Consider the following 18,716-nt stretch of genomic DNA (forward strand, 5'->3'; position numbering starts at 1 on the left):
TATTTAGAGTTTATTCTGACTTCCCCTAAAACCTTAACCAAATAACCCTTATTTTCCCACATTTTGATATGTCACTAAGAAAAGTACACGTGTATACAATGAAATTAATAATGGCTGAATATCATTTAATTGCTTCAGTTTCAGGGTCCTGGTATTGTGCATGCTGGCTTACTGTTATGGCTTACTGGGACACTTGAATAAAGGTTATGTTATTAGTAACATCTATTCTTTTTGTACAGCGCCATGCAAAATTCTGCTTTGAAAATTATGAATTTAAGGTTATTGTTTTTCTGTAAAACTTGTAAAATAATCTAGGTGTAGCTCAGCAGCACTCATAATAGCGTTCTCATTGTCACTATTTAATTAATAATAGTGTGAATAAAAAAGAAAAAATAGGCCTACTGAAAATTCTGTTTCCTTTACTGTGCATTTTAATAAGGAGATCATTCAATTTTATTACATAATCAGATCTGCCTTGGATTCAATCATTGTATTGTATTTTATGGTAATAGTTATTATTTTGTTAATCATTTGATGCTGCCAAATTACACTGTAATTATGGAGCCTCCAAAGCAAACTGGTATTCATCTCGCTGCTTTTCTGTCTCCTAACCTCAGTGCTGCTCTCACGACATGGAGCGCCGCTGTGCCACACAGAGGGATGACCTTCTAGGTGTGTGTGTGTGTGTGTGTGTGTGTGTGTGTGTGTGTGTGTGTGTGTGTGTGTGTGTGTGTGTGTGTGTGTGTGTGTGTGTGTGTGTGTGTGTGTGTGTGTGTGTGTGTGTGTGTGTGTGTGTCAACAAAACAATGAAACCCGACACATCCATCCAAATATTGCTGGGAAAGCCCTCTGACGCAGTTCATACTTTCAGCCAATCACACTCAAGCAAAGGTGTTTTGTCTAGCCTTTGTGTAAAATCTGCCAGATGACAAATAGTAGTACGAGCAGCTAGAAGTACCAAGCAAGTGTGAAAAAAGTGCTTTAACCTTTTCTGCACGTCCAGCAAGCAACTTCTGCAGAACCACACACAGCATAGAGAAATACACAAAGCCAGGAAAACAATAAAAGCCACCTGAATGCAGAGTCCATTTAAAGTAAAAGGATACAAGGTCTTTTTTAAAGGATCAGTTCCGCAGAATCACAAAAAAAACAGTGAATTGTAATTTTCACTAATTCTTTGTCGTCTTGGTGGAAAATAGTTCCAGTAAAACCTGCTGATGATGAGCTCTGTGGATTATCCATCCTTTTGGAAAACACAAGCTGCTGTTGCAGTAACAGCAAAACTAGCTGCATGGCTTAACCAGAGTTAAGTGAGAAAATGCGGTGTTATGAGCCGACAGTGTCAGACCGGTCAAGCCAATATATTGAGGGTTTAAAGTAGGAAGTGACAGTTTCCTGACTAAAACTAATTCTGAAACGTATTCATATTAATGAAGGTACTTGCTGTAGCATCAAGGACATGCAACACCAATCCTGGTCTTCATCTTCCTATCTTTTTAATTCAAACCACCAGATAGTAGCTTTTTATATTCTCATAGTGATTAAAAATTATCAAAAGACATGACGTACACTTAGGTCCATTCCCCAAAATTATCACAATGTGTCCTTGTGACAATCTGTTACTGCTCAAGACAATTTCCAGTAAAAGAAAAAAATGCATTTTGACCAGTATGTCATTTATGAACCTTACGAACCAAACCTTTGATATCCTGACAACATACTGATCTAAGCATTTAAAAACAGCAGGGGTACAAGACAGTGAGGCATAGTAAACACCAGTTAAGCCTTTACATCGGTGATCCTTCCCTCTCTTTATTTTTCAACCCCACTCACCAGTTCTTGGTTGGTAGAATTGGAGTCATCTCCAGGGAAGGGGATGTAGATGGCTAAGGCCACACAGTTGGCAAAAATAGACAGCAGTATAAAGATATCAAATGGTCTGGAAGAAGAGAAACAGTTAAGGAAAGCAATTGTCCCAAAGAAAGACATTTAAAAAACAGATAATGAAGAGGGTTTGTGAAGTTTCATTCTTAGACATAGCAGGGCTTTGATGATATAAGTGCTAATTTGAATTATGTGAACTTGTTAGAACAGTTAGAGAGAAAACTTATTCATTGGATAATTATCCAAATTCAGCTATGGGTTCCAACACTTGCAGCCTACAGGCTACTTCCATTCAAACAGTAAAGTTATGGTTAATTCACTGATTGATTGTTCACTGATTGTTAAAGTTCATTCATTGACTCTCACACCCATCCATACTCTAATCTATCAAACATGTTGTCCATGCATAGAAACATAATCCACTCAGACACCAAAACACTCAACCAGTTCCTCTCTCTCTGGGCTGAAGGATACTTCCACTCCACCAGACTGATGCAAGCCCTGCGGATCGGGTTGTTGAGGGTGAGGCAGAACAGAGCTCTGGGCGGCCTGCTGTTGATGGATCCACCCTGCTTTTTGCTTTTGGCGTACTGCTGCCTCTTCCTCTGTGCCAGTGAGCCCACAGGAGCTGTTCCAGTGGTGCAAACCGAGGGCCGTGAACTCATGTCTGGCTTTGCAATGTCGTCGCCCTGTGCTTGGCGAGCGGCGCTAATGGCGGCATGCCAAGCCAGGACTGGGCTGACACTGGTACCAGTGCCGCCAGGACCCTGAATGCCACTGTCGGCTCCGTAGAGGCCACAGGCTGAGCCGACTGGCTTGCCGGTGCTGGCCGGGGCCTGCAGGGGATCAGGTGGATGGAGCTGGTGCAGACGGGTGTGGCTTTCTGACCAGAGCGCTGAGGCTTCAGCAGAGGGAGTGGTCTGTTTGTTGCTGGCATACTGTGCCCCTGGATGGAGAGAACAGGGAACAGAAAAAAAACATCTTTACAATATGGGACATGTATGTTATAATATAGTCAACACTTTTTGAGACTGTATACTAGCATCGACATAATGTGCAGGGACCAAAAGCTCCTGAAAACATTCGATCATAAACATTGATCAACACAGACACATCAGGGGAACTGTAGGAGAAACTTTACATTTCAGTTGAATTAAAATTATTTTATAACTGTATGACAGCTTCATGGGAGAATATCATCTAAAGAAAATTGGTGGACAGCACATAGTCAACACAAACTCTTTTAAACAAGGTATGTTTTGGCCTTCGTTATGCAAATTGCTAGGTTTGTAATTTATTCAAGATTTGATGTTATGAACTGTACTGTGTATCATATTTTATACAGCTTTCTTCTTTCAAAACTACACTGAGGAACTTTGGACACTTGCAAATCCCAAGAATTGAAAAATGTGAATTTAAAATCCAGAAATCACTCCGCATGACTAGAAACATATAGGTTAACATGATCAGACAGAAATGCTCATATGTACTTTTCATACCAAAATATGGTGGTGTCTCATTTGCTATTAGTTTGGACACTATTTGCATTTTACTTTCATATTTCAGGTTCTTGTGGGTGAAGAAATACTCCATTAGGGGAGAACAGATGTTTGTGATTGACCTTTTGATTTATGCTGAGAGGAGCATTGCAATTTAACATAAAACTCTTTATCGCTTGCTACAAAGGTACATAACAGAGGGGCCAAAAGAAGTTGAAAAGAATGTGAAAGATGCAGAAATGAACAAAGCAACTAACAAGAGGAAGACCAGTTTGAAGTGGAGTGTAGGGGAGCAGAAAGAGCAGACAGGCTGCATGAATGAGAGAGACGGAGAGAGTCATTAAAATCAATGCAAACCACGAGTTAAAAAGACAGTGCCCTTGACACAGTCTCTCTTTGGCTCACTGCAACTGTGCAGCACACAGCAGAGCCTAAACTGTCACAGTTAACTAACAATTCATGTCAGCCAACATAAACAGCTCTCACATTGAGATGACCAAGACAAAAACAAAGATCCTCTGGGGGACTGTGTGTGCCTGTAGGATCAAAGTGTGTGTCTTTAAAGCATCATAACTTTTCAGCCCTTGTAAGAAGGAAAGCAGAGTTTTAAAAAAAACTTTAGTACAGAATAGCAGGCACCAAATTCATTGTCAGATCTTTCATCTCTGATGTGTTCACTGGATCTATGTTTTATTAAGGCCAGGCTTTGTCTAATGAAAGATATTTATGTGAAACACACATTTGAAAGATAATTAAGCTAATGAGTAACATGAGATGTGCAACATATTATCAGTGGGATCAATGCTGAACATTTCTGAGCATGCAGTTCCACTTGAGTTTACCTGGAATCAGTCTGATCACACACGGTGAGACATGTATGAGAAAGGTCATTCCTAATCCTACTAAAGGGGACATTATTCGTGCACGACATGTGCAAAATGACAAATGCAGCCTATTATTTAATGATGATCACAGCCTGTGTAACATCTCTAATTCTAACGGGAATTATCCCAACACTTCTGCTGCTAGACTCCGCACATCTGTCACACGCTGCTGGATAACAACTGTTGACTCTGCTGATGTTCCCGACTTTGACCCGGAGTGGCTTTTCTAAACAGTACAGCGTTTGAACCAGTTTAAACCAATTTATTTAACTAGTTGAAAAGTTAACCACGCCTCGCTCAGTTCATTCAAATAGTCCACAGATCCAATGCGTCCTGTCTCGGGCTTCTAAAGCAACCAATTTAATGTCACACCAAATGTAAAGCCAACCATTTTTCGAAGAAGTAGCCATAACTCGTTTCCCAGTAAATTTGATAACTGCTGTTATGCAACTTTCAGCCTAAAATAAGCATCTACTAGATTAATTCTCAATCTGTGGACTAAAATCAATTGGGAAAATATAAGAGAAGCAGGGTTAGGGTTACACCCCTCAAAATAAAATAACACAGAATAATCAGATGTCCATCTCTCCCTCTCACTCTCTCACTCCCTCTCTCTCTCCAACTCTCCTCCTGCGCTCCACGCTCGGTTTTTTTTACCTTCTGACTGTTCATCTGCTTCTTGCATCCTTGAATCCACATTGAAAATATCCGTTTTAAATCCAACTCATCGTTGGAAAAAACATATCCAAAGCTGTCGACGTGCGAGCCTGAGCCGAGACGTTAACCTGAATAATAAAATGTTTTCCGAGCGCAAACCCTGAGAGGAGCGCCAAACATTTTCGCCACATCCGGGTGCCTGGCTGCAGATTCTCGGCGGATCCGAGAGGACGCGCTGACAGCAGCAGTCAATCCACTGCTGTCAATTATTGTGCCTGGATGCAGCCACAAGTTGGAGCAATCACTGCACTGGATATGAAATCACATAGTGGCCACAAACAAAACAACAAAAACGCCTACACCTGTTGCTTAAACTTCAAAAGAAGTTAATAAACATCTCAGCTAAAAAAAAAGTCTGACACCATTGTCCAATATTTTCAGACAGATAAAGCTAATTATACATAACACTAAAATGACAAATTGTAGGCTGTGTTCTATATGTGATTGGAAATAGCCTACTAAGTCAGTGGTTATTAAACTTTTTCACGCCAATGACCCCTAAAGTAACGCAAATTAGACTGCGGACCCACATTTTGTCTCCCACCTGTTAAGATTTTTTTTTTTTAGATGTTTTTATAACAGAAAGTGTATGCAACGTATGATCAAAATAGTCATACATTCTGTCATTGTGTTATAGTGAAAATAAATGATTCTCTCTTTGCTAGGGATCCACCGCAATCACCCCAGGGGGACCCCACTTTGAGGATGACTGCACAGCACTAAATGAAACATTTATAGCAAAGAAACAGCAGTGATGTCAACAGTGTAGCTGCATGAATTGTACTAACATTGTTTGTATAAAGAGTAAAATGTATAAAGCAGCGTGTCACACAGTGTCATAAACACAAGGAGAGGCGGACATATCAAACCTAAAACATCTGTCTAAGAAAGTGTGTCTTAAATGTCTAGTTAGTTAGTAAAACAATAATTAAAAGTAGCATTAAACCAGATAATAGGCCCACAACATGAAACGGCCTTATCAGTATTTCTGTTAATGTTTCAGTTTATGTATTCACAGGAAACCATTCACATTAATGGCAAACTATTAAACACATTGTTAGAGCCTCTGTGACTGACTTTCCCCTGCCACTATAATTTGTGGATAGCTCTCATCCTTTTCCTCCACTTAAACCCCAAACTGTATTGCAGGTACTTACCCCTCAGGGGTCTTCCCCTTATTATGAACGGCATTCTGTCACCTGGCTCTCTTCTGGGGCCTCATAGCGCCGTTTTATGCCCTCACTCCACCGCGATTCGAGAGGAAATGAGTCGCCGGAGCTGTGCTGGAAAGTTACCAGTGATTGGATTACCGGTGCCTGTATGGAGGATAACGGGCAGCGCGTAATCCCTCCATTATAATCCTGCTCCAATGTTCCCGCAACAGAGCAGGTGAGTTAGGCAGCTGCAACTCAACATGGGGCAAATAATAACAGACTAGAAACTTTGTGTTTTGTATTTATTGACTAAAAGATTTTCTGATAGAAGTCTTTTAAACAAACGAACCCAACAAAAATAAACATCAGAGTTGGAATTACACTCTCATTTTTAATGGCCTATTTATTGGGCTATTTGTGTATTTATTATGTATCCGTATGTCGTTTTGGTTACTGTTAAAAGCTAAAATGTCAGGACTTCATGTGAATTCACTTTATAACTACACACAACAGACTCACAGTGAGTGAACCCCATAAAACAGTTCTTCATCTGTGGTCTGTAGTGCAGACAGGCTCTCAGAATAAAGACCACATATTAGACTCAAAAATAAATACTGCAGCGCAACCCAGTGGTATTCACGGAACACGTAGCTTGTCAGTATTTCTCTCAGCAGACAGATACATCCAATTATTAGAAACATGATGTGATAGTCAAATGAACCAGCTCCAGTTTCTACATTACCACATTTTCTCTTCAGTGTTTCTTTAAAATATACAGGCCACCAGTTTTGTCTGTTCTTGTTATCGGTTAATTTATTTTAGCCTATTTTAATTTAAAACCTGTACAGCAGTAGGACAATTATTTGACCAAATGACCATGTTTGTTCATTGTTTCTAGGTTTGGACCTTCAGACAAAATATGTTTTGTCATCAGATGAGGAATTTTGTTAATCATTTATTTAGAGCCTGATTGGTTTTTGTCGTCTAATGCTAAGCTCGTGAGGCTGACCATCATTTCCTACAAACATTTCGTTTTTAAGCAGCCAGAGCACTCTAACAAATTGGGAGTGACCTAAATGACGTTTGAGATTAATCTCAGTGGAATAAACGTTTTTTATAAAACATTCAGGGGAACAAAAAAATAAATAAATAATACATAACTAAATAAACAAATGTGGTGAAAACTTTTGGTACCGGAAGTTATAAGTGTCCACAGAAATCTGTCCGTGCGGGAGCAATAATCACATCCAAGATGGAGACCGTAAACGCAGGACATATGATGAGCTTAGCAGCTCTACAGAGACAAGACCCGTACATTAACAAGCTGCTCGATGTTACCGGTCAGGTGGCTCTCTACAACTTCAACTCCAAAGCCAATGAATGGGTATGTTTGTCCGGAGAGCCCAAACTAATTCTTGTGACCAATTGGAAATGGTGTCACGTTAGCATGCTAATGTTAGCTCCTCGATAAAAACAACATAACAACACCAAAGAAACACTTCAGTATTTATCAAACTGTAATTATTCCAGATATATCCACGGACATATTATTTAGATACTAGCGCCCTCTTCTCTGTTTAGTGTTTTAGTTATAACATTAAGTTAGTGTTAATTTGTGTGAGCTAGCATCAGTCAGCTAGCTCTGTCCGCTAATGTTAAGCACGTTTTGCGTCAGGAAGTGTTGTTGTTGTTTGTTTATGTAAATGTTGACAAATTAAATCACTTCTCATTGTAGGAGAAGACCGAAATTGAAGGTACCCTGTTTGTTTATACAAGGTAAGCATTTAAAGTGTTTTTTTAATCATTTAACACGATGACCGTGAAGGTTGTTCACTTGTTTACGTTTCTTTGCGCATGTGTGTAGGCCACAAGTAAACAAACAAACAAAAAACACATAAAGGAGTTCTTCAGTAGACACCGTGTGATAGTCCATCATTTGGGTTTTGCAAGGAATCATTATTCTAAAATAAGCCATCTTACGTCAATCTTTTGTCACACTGAATATTAAATTGTAAAAATACTTAGCATCTCGTCTATCAGGACTTGTTTGTTTTTCTTTTTTATTATTATTTTGAGGTTTCTTTGGCTCTTTTCCAAATTAAAATAAGCGACTGTCCATCTTATCAAACAATGAATCACCTTTCATTCAAATTATTGCAATTCAAAGTGCTTTACAGACAACTCATCAGTTATAATGGGACCGTATGAATATTAAATGTAAAACAATTGGAAGGTAAGTAAAGTGATAGAAGTAAAATATTAAAAACAGTAAAATACATATAGACAAATGAATACAATTAGAATATATATAACAGCCATAATCATTCCATCTAACATTAATCAAAAGTCAAGTTAAAGAGGCCAGCATAACGTTTAGGGTTACAGATATTAACACTTTCAGTTCCTCTCAGATTTTCAACTAAATGACAGACCATTAAGTGTTATTTAAAATTCAGTGTGAAAACTAACAGAAAATGAATGTTAAGTCTTTATAAAGGGTGTCATATGTTCTCTCATGTTGGTCCTTTGTCAACGTGGCCATATGTCCTTTCTTTTCAATTTTAAGAATCAGTTAATGGAAGAGTTAATCCATTGATAAATTGACAATGTAAATGACAGTTGCAGTTGTTCATTACTGTTTACAGAGGGCTCCAAAAGTCCACAACCAAAATACTGTTTCCTCAGTTACAAAAAATATATGATCATTCTGGTAAAGTGATGTGTTAATATAAAAAATACTTCATTTTTCACTATATTAATGGAGTTAATTACACTTTAAAGTAATGTTAGTGGGGGGGGGGAAGTCAATCAGTTAAGTGACAGCAAGATTTTAAAGCATCTACAGAATGAATATAATTTCAGTGTTTGTAATCTTTTTTGGTCTAAGGTCTGCCTCCCCTCACCATGGCTTCACCATTATGAACCGACTGAGCACAGAGAACCTGGTGGAGCCAATCAACAAAGACTTGGAGTTCCAGCTGCAGGATCCTTTCCTGCTCTACAGGAACGGCAACTGTGAGTATTGTGTAGTGCTTTAAAACAGCAGATGTACAATAGATGGACAGACATTTCTGTATCAGTGTGGACTGAAATCAGATGTACTCGGAGATTATTATTTAATGTTTAATGATCCAATATTTTAAGTATTTCATTGTTTCTTGAGAAGTGAAAGGTAGCAAAACGTCAGTGACCATGGGTCCAGAATAATGTTAAGAATCTGCATCTATAAATGCTGTGCAAAATATTAAAAATCATTTAATTGTTTTTTAGCTACAGATGATTTTATCAAGTTTCTGCTCCACTCCCATGAAACACTGCTCTGTAACAGAAAAATACACTCACTATGCACATCTTGATATTAGTTACGTTCACTAAAAACAAACACACACACACACACACACACACACACACACACATACATACACAATGTAACAGAACACAGTGGTACCTCTGAAAATGCCGGACCAACACTTCCCCAGTGTTCTCTGAAACATTTCTTTTCCCTTTTGCTTGAAGTCATCTTGGCGTCTTGGAGTCACATTAAGCAAGAATACTTCTTGTGAGTCGACTTTTCCACTCATGACCTCACACAGGCCTATCAGACGGTAATAGTTTCAGCTCGGTTCGGATACGATTCTGCATTGGAGCCGCAGCCAAAAAGACCTTTTTATTATGAATCTGACTTCTTTTTAATATATAAGTTGTGCTTTTGATGATGGCTTTATCCAGATATGTGCCAGTGCTACACTCAAGCTCCTCTGTAGGAAAAGTATTCAACAGGAAGTAAGGTGAAATAAAAGAAGTGATGAAGTTCCTCAGATCTTCAGAAAGTAACTGACTGCACTGCCACCGAGGTAATCTATCAGAAGTCTGAACAGCAATTTCATCACAGCAATGAATAAGGAATTTGATTGCTTTCCCATTTGTTTGCTTATCAGAAAAAATAACATGGCAAGAGTCAGCGTCAAAGTAGACTGCTCCCCTTTTTGACTTGGTTTGCCTATCAGCCTGGCCGGTATGGAAGACATGATGTTATTTCTTGTTGGTATTCAAGCCAAAGCAGCTTCTCCAGTAGCGTCACATCAGTTCAAAAGCTATTCCTGTCATTTTTCATTCCTCAGACTCGGTCCTCAGGTTGTGATGAAGTGCTTCTTAACACTGCCAGCTGTCCACTCAGGAAAAGTGATTGGAGTAAATACTCTATGATGGTCCTCTCCTGGTTTTTATTCCATCTGTTGGTTTTAACTGCTTGTGTAGCTCTCTCACTCAGGTTTTCTTCAGTCCAACTTTTCTTCTTCTCAGATGTGCATAGTCGTCAGTTTTTTATGATTTTCTCTCTGCGAAGGTGTGGTTGTTGTTTGGTAGAGTCCAGGTTTCTGTTCTTGAGTGAGAGAATTACCTTTGAGATGGTTCGAAGAGTCCACTGTGAACATGAGCGAGATACAAGTTAGATGAGGGAAGAGCAAGGAGTGTAACACAGGGATGATGAATTCTTCAGAGATGTTGATAGTTAACGTGCCGTGTTTATTTCTGTCTTGCCGCTTTTTAAGTGCCAGTGAAGTCACTGCCTGAGGGTGATGAGTGTGCTCAAAGTTGGAGAGAGACCTGTGTACTTGGATACACACACACCTGTTTACACCCATCCGTATTCCCCTCAGTCCCAGTAGATGCAGCAGGGAGACAAACACTTGGGTTGCTAGGTTACCAGCCTCTTGAGGGACCTTGAATAAGCCAGTATTTCATCACGTACACACAAATGAAACACAGGCAGTGTAACTCACATACAGTGTGTGTGTGTGTGTGTGTGTGTGTGTGTGTGTGTGTGTGTGTGTGTGTGTGTGTGTGTGTGTGTGTGTGTGTGTGTGTGTGTGTGTGTGTGTGTGTGTGTGTGTGTGTGTGTGTGTGTGTGTGTGTGTGTGGCTGATGACATTTTACAATAACTGTTATAAATCTGTGTGGACTGATTTAAAACTTTGTCCATTTTCTCTCAGAGCGGATACACTGTGATTAAAATGAGCACAGGTTCTTTGCATTGTAGTTGCAGGGATTCATTGTTTTTTTTTATACTATACTTTTTGCATCTTGTTCATTTGAGTCAGTCACTGTGCAGGCCCACTATATATGATGCATTGAAACTAATAATAGTGAAATGCTGTCCCTTTATATCCTGCTATCCCGGACAGTTACTCAACATATTGAATTGTATTGAGATGATAAAGTTTTACAAAACTCTGCACTCTAAGGCAATTATTCCTATCCCATTATAAAACCTCAACTAGTCACTATATACGGTTTTGTTTTGTTGTGTTTTATGTGTGAAGAGTTTTGTCTAATATAACACTTAAAGGAACTCTGTGGACTTTGTCTCATGTTTGTCTCATGCTCATGAATGACACAATAAAAAAGGCAGGGCACATTTCAGTATCTGAACGATGCACTTCTATTGTAATCAATACAGCTATCTACACATGCTGTGAAAAGCCTGTCATTTCATTCATGCTTTACACTCGCATTACTCCAACCAGGAGTTTCTATTCTGACTTCAAATCTAATTTCTTCTGACTTGTATGTGCAACTATGTTGATTTGTCTAAATTGGACTCTAAGCTCTGCCAGAACAATCAGAGCTCAAAGCAGTTCTGTGACTGAGGACGCTGACAGAGAACTGACGCCCATTTTATACTTTCCACATCTGTGTCACATACATTTCATCCCCTCTCCAGGTCCACGAGGGTCAGTGTGAAACACCCAAAACGTATGACTGTACACGCTGACAACCTTGACCATGACCATATATGCAGACACCCAATGAAGTCTAAACTGAACCACGTCCACTGTTCTGCCTGATTTTTGGACCATAACATGGCTAAAGTAAACAAGTTGTAATGTACAGTGTTTGTGTTTTTGTTCCAGTGGGTATCTACAGTATTTGGTTCTATGACAAGAGGGACTGTCAACGCATTGCTCAACTGATGGTCAAGTAAGTAGCCAGACATATGGACTGTGTATGGAAGAGATGGTGAAAAAAGCCTCACTGTTAGCTTCACAAAGAGCTGTTTTCCATCAAAGAGATTATTTCAGCACATATTTAATGCGACGGTTAGATAAACAATAATTGTTATAAAATGAATGCCTCACCTCTCCCCCAGGATTGTGAAACTAGAAGCAGACCATGCCCAGAGAGAATCACCAGAGAGAGCAGAGCCGAGGAGGACCAACGGTGCCACAGAACCACGACCCATGGACATCCTGGAACTGCTCAGCAAAGCCAAGGAGGAATACCAGAGAGTGAGAACACATATTAAAAATTAACCTGTTCTTTACATCCGTAGATGAGTAAATGTGTTGAGTTTATCACTGTACAGGTGAACACAGAATCTGAAGAATGAATTCTGGGTGTGTGTGTTTTTTTTCTATTCCCTCGATGCCTCTTTAACACTGACTGAAATCCTTTTCACAGGTTCGACTCAAGAGATACAGACTCATGACTCAGACATGCTAGGTTACAGCGGTACTAAATTTGGGATTATTTCAGGTGTGGGGGTGTCATTTTAAGCATTTAGGTGGAAGTATTTTTAATTATTCTGGTTGTTTAACCCCTGCCCCTCTATATATTTATCCTCTGGCTGAAAATGATTTTGTTTGTTTGTTTGTGTGTGTGTGTGTGTGTGTGTGTGTGTGTGTGTGTGTGTGTGTGTGTGTGTGTGTGTGTGTGTGTGTGTGTGTGTGTGTGTGTGTGTGTGTGTGTGTGTGTGTGTGTGTGTGTGTGTGTGTGTGTGTGTGTGTGTGTGTCAGGCTCAGGCAGGTGATTCAGAGGTATCTACAGAGCCAAATGTCAAAGCAGCTACAGATCATCCCCACAGCACACTGCAGCCTGAAAAGGTACACACATGGTATTCATTCATTGCTAATAATAGTTTTTTTTAAATCATTATTGAATAATCTTTTATAACAGTAACACCAATAGTTTTACGTTTTCATATTGCTTGTTTTGTCCAACATACAAAACCCACCATTATTTTAATGTAAGCAACTGTTTGGTATTTTTACTTTATGAATGACTTAAAGTAAACGATCACCTGATAATTAACACTGCTGTTTATTTATTTTCTGTTCGTGTTTGCACTGATTTTTTTTCTTTTTTACATCAGAGCACTCATACAGTGAAGCAGATCACAGTTGAGGAGCTCTTCGGCTCATCCATCCCTAAGGATGCCTCTCTACCCTCCATGCCAGCACAAAACACCACTGCTCCCAGTGAGCCCTCCACTGTCTTCATCCAGAACCAGTCATATCCCACTCCAGCCCACCAAAACCCTCTCCTCGCTCCACAACTCGCAGCCCAGGACCCGGGGTCAAATCAGCGGCACCAAGCCCACGGCCTGCTCCCAGCTCCTTACGCACTTCACCCAAGCCCTGTTTTCCAGTCAGTGGGACCCAGGCCAGACCCCCAACCTCTGTGCTCTGTCTCCCCTCTCATGATGCCTCAAGCTGCCTCAGAGTCTCGTGCAGCCCCCCCTGGTCCTCCAACATCATCAGCAGCTCCAACAGCCTATATGGGACAGGAGATACTCAGCACCCTCAAATCGCCAGTGCAGTCAGTGAACTCGGACATCCACAAACCCATCCTTGCACCCAACTTCCTGCCGAGCACACTGTTCCCACCCCACAGCTTCCAGGAGCCAATGGGGAAACCTCTTCTCCAGCACGGCAAGGAGATGGATGTTTTCTCTCAGGCTCCAGGTCTGATCAAACCGATCTCTGTGAGTGTTTTTTTTTAAGAAGTCTCTCACATTCACTTTTATACCCCAGCAGGTTAAATGATAATGCAGCATGTTGTTTGTTGTCTCTCTGTCTTTCCTTTTCTATTCTCAGGCTGTCCCCATGAGTCCAGGTCTCGCTGTTCCAGGGTCAGACATTTCTGTGCTTCTGTCCCCCAGCGCATTCCAGCAATCAGTCAATAAAGCAGCAGCATCAGTGGTCCCTCCTGCCCCCTCTGAGCTCTCCTCCCCCTCTGTAGGAGCAGTGGAGCCTCCACAAGCACCCTGCAGCAAAGCACAGCTACAGGAGACTCTGATACACCTCATCAAGGTACACCAAGGCCATAAAAGACATAATAGTGTGGAAAAAGTCAGAGTTTTGTGCAGTTTGTTCATTCTCTTGTTTACTTCCTCCCTGTTCAGAACGACCCAGACTTCCTCGGTACCATTCATGATGCTTACCTGCAGAGTCTGTCCAAGGACTTCAGCAACATGAAGCTATAGTTCTACTTTGGACATCACCGGTGTAACGTTAAGAGCTACAACCAACCCCTTTAAAACCTTTGAAGAGACCAATAGCCAATGAGATAAAAGAAGTGCATCAAACAGGTTTTTGACGCACTGTACACCACAACTCTTCAAAACGAGTCAGTTCTGAGGGATATTATAGCATGCATCGCTCCATTTAACCCTCTGATCCTGACTCAGAACTTGTTTTTTGAGTCCTCACTCAAACTCTGATGCTGTCCAATCTAATAACGTTAAAACTTGGATCGACTTTTTGTCTACACATCAAACCAGAACTACTGAGGGAGAGCAGAAGGAGATAAAAAGTGCCAGTGCGGCCTTGAGTTGTTGTTTTTTTTTTTTACTTTATAAATACTGTAAAACTGACAGCTTGACACTGGTAAAGATTATCTGTTGCTGGTGTAATTCTGTGGAGGACAGGACCACAGTGGAGCTTCAGTGACCTCAAATCACAGATGATTTTTCGATCACACTCTCCTTCCCCTAGTCATCTCTCATCTTTGGGGTTCTCGCAGTGCAAGAGATAACAAACGTCACACTCCAGCTCCTCATTAAGACAAAGACCTCTGTACTGCGGACCTCCGAGCTGTTTAAGGGGTCAAACTGACAAACTGTCCCACTGTGTGGTATTAGAAAGGACTCAGTTCTCCTAACTACCTATTGAACCCTCTCCATCAAAGTGATGCTGACGCTTGTATATTTTTGGTAAAGATACAGATACGCTGAACACAGTTTTTGTTAAGGTTGCAGCTTTTGTGGCATTTTGTGTTTGTTAGTGTCTGTTAACAAGGAGGATGTTTTTTAACTCCTGTCCAAGGAAGACGAAAGTTGTTTGGAAGAAGCACTTGCAGCTAAGAGCTCAAAACTAAGGATCAACTCCTCTCAGTTGCTTTTTTAAAAATGTTACTTTTGCAGACTGCCATGTGTCCATAGAGGTACCGCCGACGAAATTCCTTTGCTGTTTTTCCTTTCTCCTTTTTCATCATCTGTCTTTCACCTCCCCTCCACCAGCTGAGCTCACAGAACTTGTTCCTGGAGGGGAACATACGATAGACTACAGTTGCAAAGCCTTTAGGGATGGATACCAGGATTTAGGTATGGGATTTTAATATGATATGATAGAGCTTAGTTTATCCAAACCTTTGGCTTCTGCAGCTGATATATAACTTTTTGTAAAGTAAGCAAAAACACACAAAAAATATGTTTATCCATTGATATTAAATTGATTGGAAACCCCAACAGGAACAGATCTACATTTGATATTTTCAGTTCATTTCAAACCAGTTATTTCCATTCATATCAGTAATTCAAACTAATGATGAAAAATACAAACTACCTCCATTCCTGTTTCTCATTTTATTTTACCAAGCTGCAGTTCAGTCTTCAGTCACAAAGACTTACAGATAAAAATCATTTTAGTAATTTGGCTTTTTTTTGCAGTAAATGGCTACTGCAGCACAGAACCGCATACTGCAGCGGGAACAGGAGGCAGCACATCTGTCTCATCATCACATGCAATGCTGAGTGGATAGTGATGCTTTTACTTGAAAGAAAAAGATTTAGAAAGCAAGAAAAAAAACTGACTTTTGTGCATTTTCTAACCACACAGAAGGTTACTAATAAGTGTCATTTACCTTGTCAGCACATGTAAAACCATGAAAACAACTAAAAAATCACTTAAAAGGATAACATTTTAGGTTGTAAGGTTTTTGTAACAGATGGTAAAGTGATATTTGATGTCAGAAGTCGACTCAAGGATGATCAGGCAACATTAGTTAGCGCTCAGATGTCTGTAGTTCTCTAAATGATGGAAACCTTAGTCATAGACATTAATGGGGGTTTTTTTATATCAAGGTTTTGCAAACATTTCAGAGATTATGGTTTTCAAATGTTTTGTCACTTACAGAACATGTTTTAAAAAAAAAAAATCATGAAATCTGAAATGTTTAACATTGCGAACAACGGTGACTGATATGAATTTCTGCGCAAGTCCCCACTCTGACAGCACACCTGTGTCTGATCCTGCTATTTGAATGTATTTGATGTTTACTCGCAGTATCTATGTGCCAGTCTTGCATATTTAAGTTGAGCTAAGATACACGCGCCTTCAGAATCAGTTAATTTTGATGTTTTTTTTTGTTTTATGTTTTTTTTAAATGGTTGAATTTATATATGAGACGTGGGAAGTATCCGCAGTAAATCAAGTCATTTGTACACTTCATTGCCCAGTCCTAAATCATTTTACCAACACTTCTGGCATGTGTTGGCTGAATAAATGCACACAGGAAGAATTATTGAAATACAGAGATTGTTTTTAATCCCAGTCATGTATTTAAGATTTTTAGGTTATTTTTCGCTGTGGTATAATTTATCTTATTGGCCAGAGGTATTTTTTTTTTGGATCAACTATTTGGGAAAGTAAAATTCATTTTCTAAGATTGTTGTCATTATGCGGAATTTGGTTTATTAGGACTATTTTGTGATATTAAAGATTTGAAAATAGAGATGTGTTTTTTTATGTGCTGCTGGGAGGAGCTACCATGTTTCTGTCAGCAGAGAAAGGTTCTTTTTATTTTTTATGGTGACCCAAAATGTATTCCTTTTTCTCCTGTTACATTGTACCTGATCCTGCATGAATTAACTGGGACAAAATCCAAATCATATTGAGCATTTTCACCCTTTGACAAATAGTTTCCTTAAGTAAGTGACCGCCTCTCTACCTAATACCTATCTACCTACTAGTACAGGAGGGTGCAGTTTGTTTGTGTGGCCACCAGATGTCAGTAAATCCTCACTGTTGGTCTGTTGAACTACATTCTGCTTCTAACACTGACAACATTAAATTCAGTTGGTTTCAGGCCTGAGCAGCGTGTAGCTCCTCAGGGAGCTTGATGTGGATTAGTTATGTTTTTAAATAACAATAACAATACTCACTGATTCGCTTGGAAAATACTATTTTGCTTTTGAATCGCCTCTACAAGTCCCCTAATGGCCAAATGTGGAATTTAATCTCAGCCTGTAAAAGTTGTCTCTATCTTTAGCTTCCTTTAGATCACAAGAGAAAAGTTTAGTGGTCTCACATGAATTATATAACTGTGTGATACTGCAATATATCATTCTACTGTCATTCAGCACCTGACTGGCATGTATGTGCATGTTGCAGGTGTAGCTGCAGCTAATCATGTTGGCCTCAGAAGGAAATGCCCTTAAGGTAGATTACTGTCATTTGTGATCCTTCCTTTTCACGTCACTTTACCCTTCCTCTCTGCTCAACTAAATGCGGCAGCTTCACAAGACAGGTTCACTTCACTGTTGAAATAGATGTTCATCTATTCTTTGCACTTTTTCATGTCCATCTCTCCGGAATACAAACACATTAGACCACATACCCTCCTCTGGTAAGGTTTTGTACTTAAGAAGCCCACTGAAAGTCCTTAAAGTAATTTTAGTCTTGCTGCACTTCATTGAGAGAGCTGCAGATTATGTTTTGAGACGTGTTGTTTGCCTAAATGCCTAAATGTCATTGCCTTAACCCCCTCTTTTTATACATTTTGCTCAAATGCTGAGTTTATTCACTGTAAAGGAGGTTCCACCTCGCCATTTCACATCCATACTGCCACATGCTGCAACTACAAGAAAAATCCATTAAAGTGAGAGCATCTAGAAGCCTATTTATAGGTTACTGTATATACATTGTGTGTGTGTGTGTGTGTATGTGTGTGTATGTGTGTGTGTGTGTGTGTGTGTGTGTGTGTGTGTGTGTGTGTGTGTGTGTGTGTGTGTGTGTGTGTGTGTGTGTGTGTGTGTGTGTGTGTACAGCCTGCATAGTTGCATGTGGGGCTGGAGGTAAGAATATAGGCTCTGTCATTCAGTGTGAAGATGAGTTACAAATCCAGTCAGAAATAATGAACTGTAGTTTGTTGCTGTTTCATATGTGCAACCACCAATTTCGTTTTGTCATTTTTATACAAATCTGACTGATTATGATTCATTTAGCCTTAAATTGTCACATTTGTTTTATACAGGAGCCTCACTGTTTGTTTGAAACATGTCATCAGATACAATAGGCCGCGTTGCTGCACTATTGAGATTGAACCTGACCGTCCCCGAACAGACTGCGTGTGAGCGTGCGTGCGTGCGTGTGGCCTTGGCCCAAAGCCTTTCTACTATTGGCTGTGCTCATGCGTGACAGTTTGGAGTAACTGTAGGCTCCTTTTAGCCCTAGATTAGCCATATTCATAGGCTTTGCTTGCAAACACGCCCCCTCCCGCCGTCTCCCTCTATCAGGTTC

The 18,716-nt window shown here is 40.0% G+C and overlaps 2 protein-coding genes across 8 annotated transcripts in view; one reads left to right on the forward strand and one right to left on the reverse strand.

The window, feature by feature from the left end:
• cacna1db (calcium channel, voltage-dependent, L type, alpha 1D subunit, b) overlaps nt 1-5,150 on the reverse strand; it is an 89,092-nt gene extending 83,942 nt beyond the window's left edge. For all 7 annotated transcript variants that reach the window (XM_062426972.1, XM_062426973.1, XM_062426975.1 and 4 more), the window contains exons 1-3: nt 4,925-5,150; nt 2,359-2,830; nt 1,834-1,939 (exon numbers count right to left, since the gene is read on the reverse strand). In XM_062426972.1, the coding sequence (XP_062282956.1) occupies nt 1,834-1,939; nt 2,359-2,830; nt 4,925-4,952 (606 nt within the window). In that variant the 5' untranslated portion in view covers nt 4,953-5,150. The remainder of the gene's footprint in view (nt 1-1,833; nt 1,940-2,358; nt 2,831-4,924) is intronic.
• A 2,240-nt stretch (nt 5,151-7,390) lies between these two features.
• dcp1a (decapping mRNA 1A) lies at nt 7,391-16,925 on the forward strand. Its single transcript, XM_062427839.1, has 9 exons — nt 7,391-7,522; nt 7,874-7,914; nt 9,026-9,153; nt 12,051-12,117; nt 12,287-12,425; nt 12,933-13,019; nt 13,289-13,900; nt 14,013-14,228; nt 14,321-16,925. The coding sequence occupies exons 1-9, from the start codon at nt 7,391-7,393 to the stop codon at nt 14,399-14,401; spliced, it is 1,503 nt and encodes a 500-aa protein (XP_062283823.1). The 3' UTR covers nt 14,402-16,925.
• Nucleotides 16,926-18,716: the final 1,791 nt, after the last annotated feature.

This window comes from Scomber scombrus, chromosome 10, assembly GCF_963691925.1.
Source record: "Scomber scombrus chromosome 10, fScoSco1.1, whole genome shotgun sequence".
Taxonomy (NCBI): domain Eukaryota; kingdom Metazoa; phylum Chordata; class Actinopteri; order Scombriformes; family Scombridae; genus Scomber; species Scomber scombrus.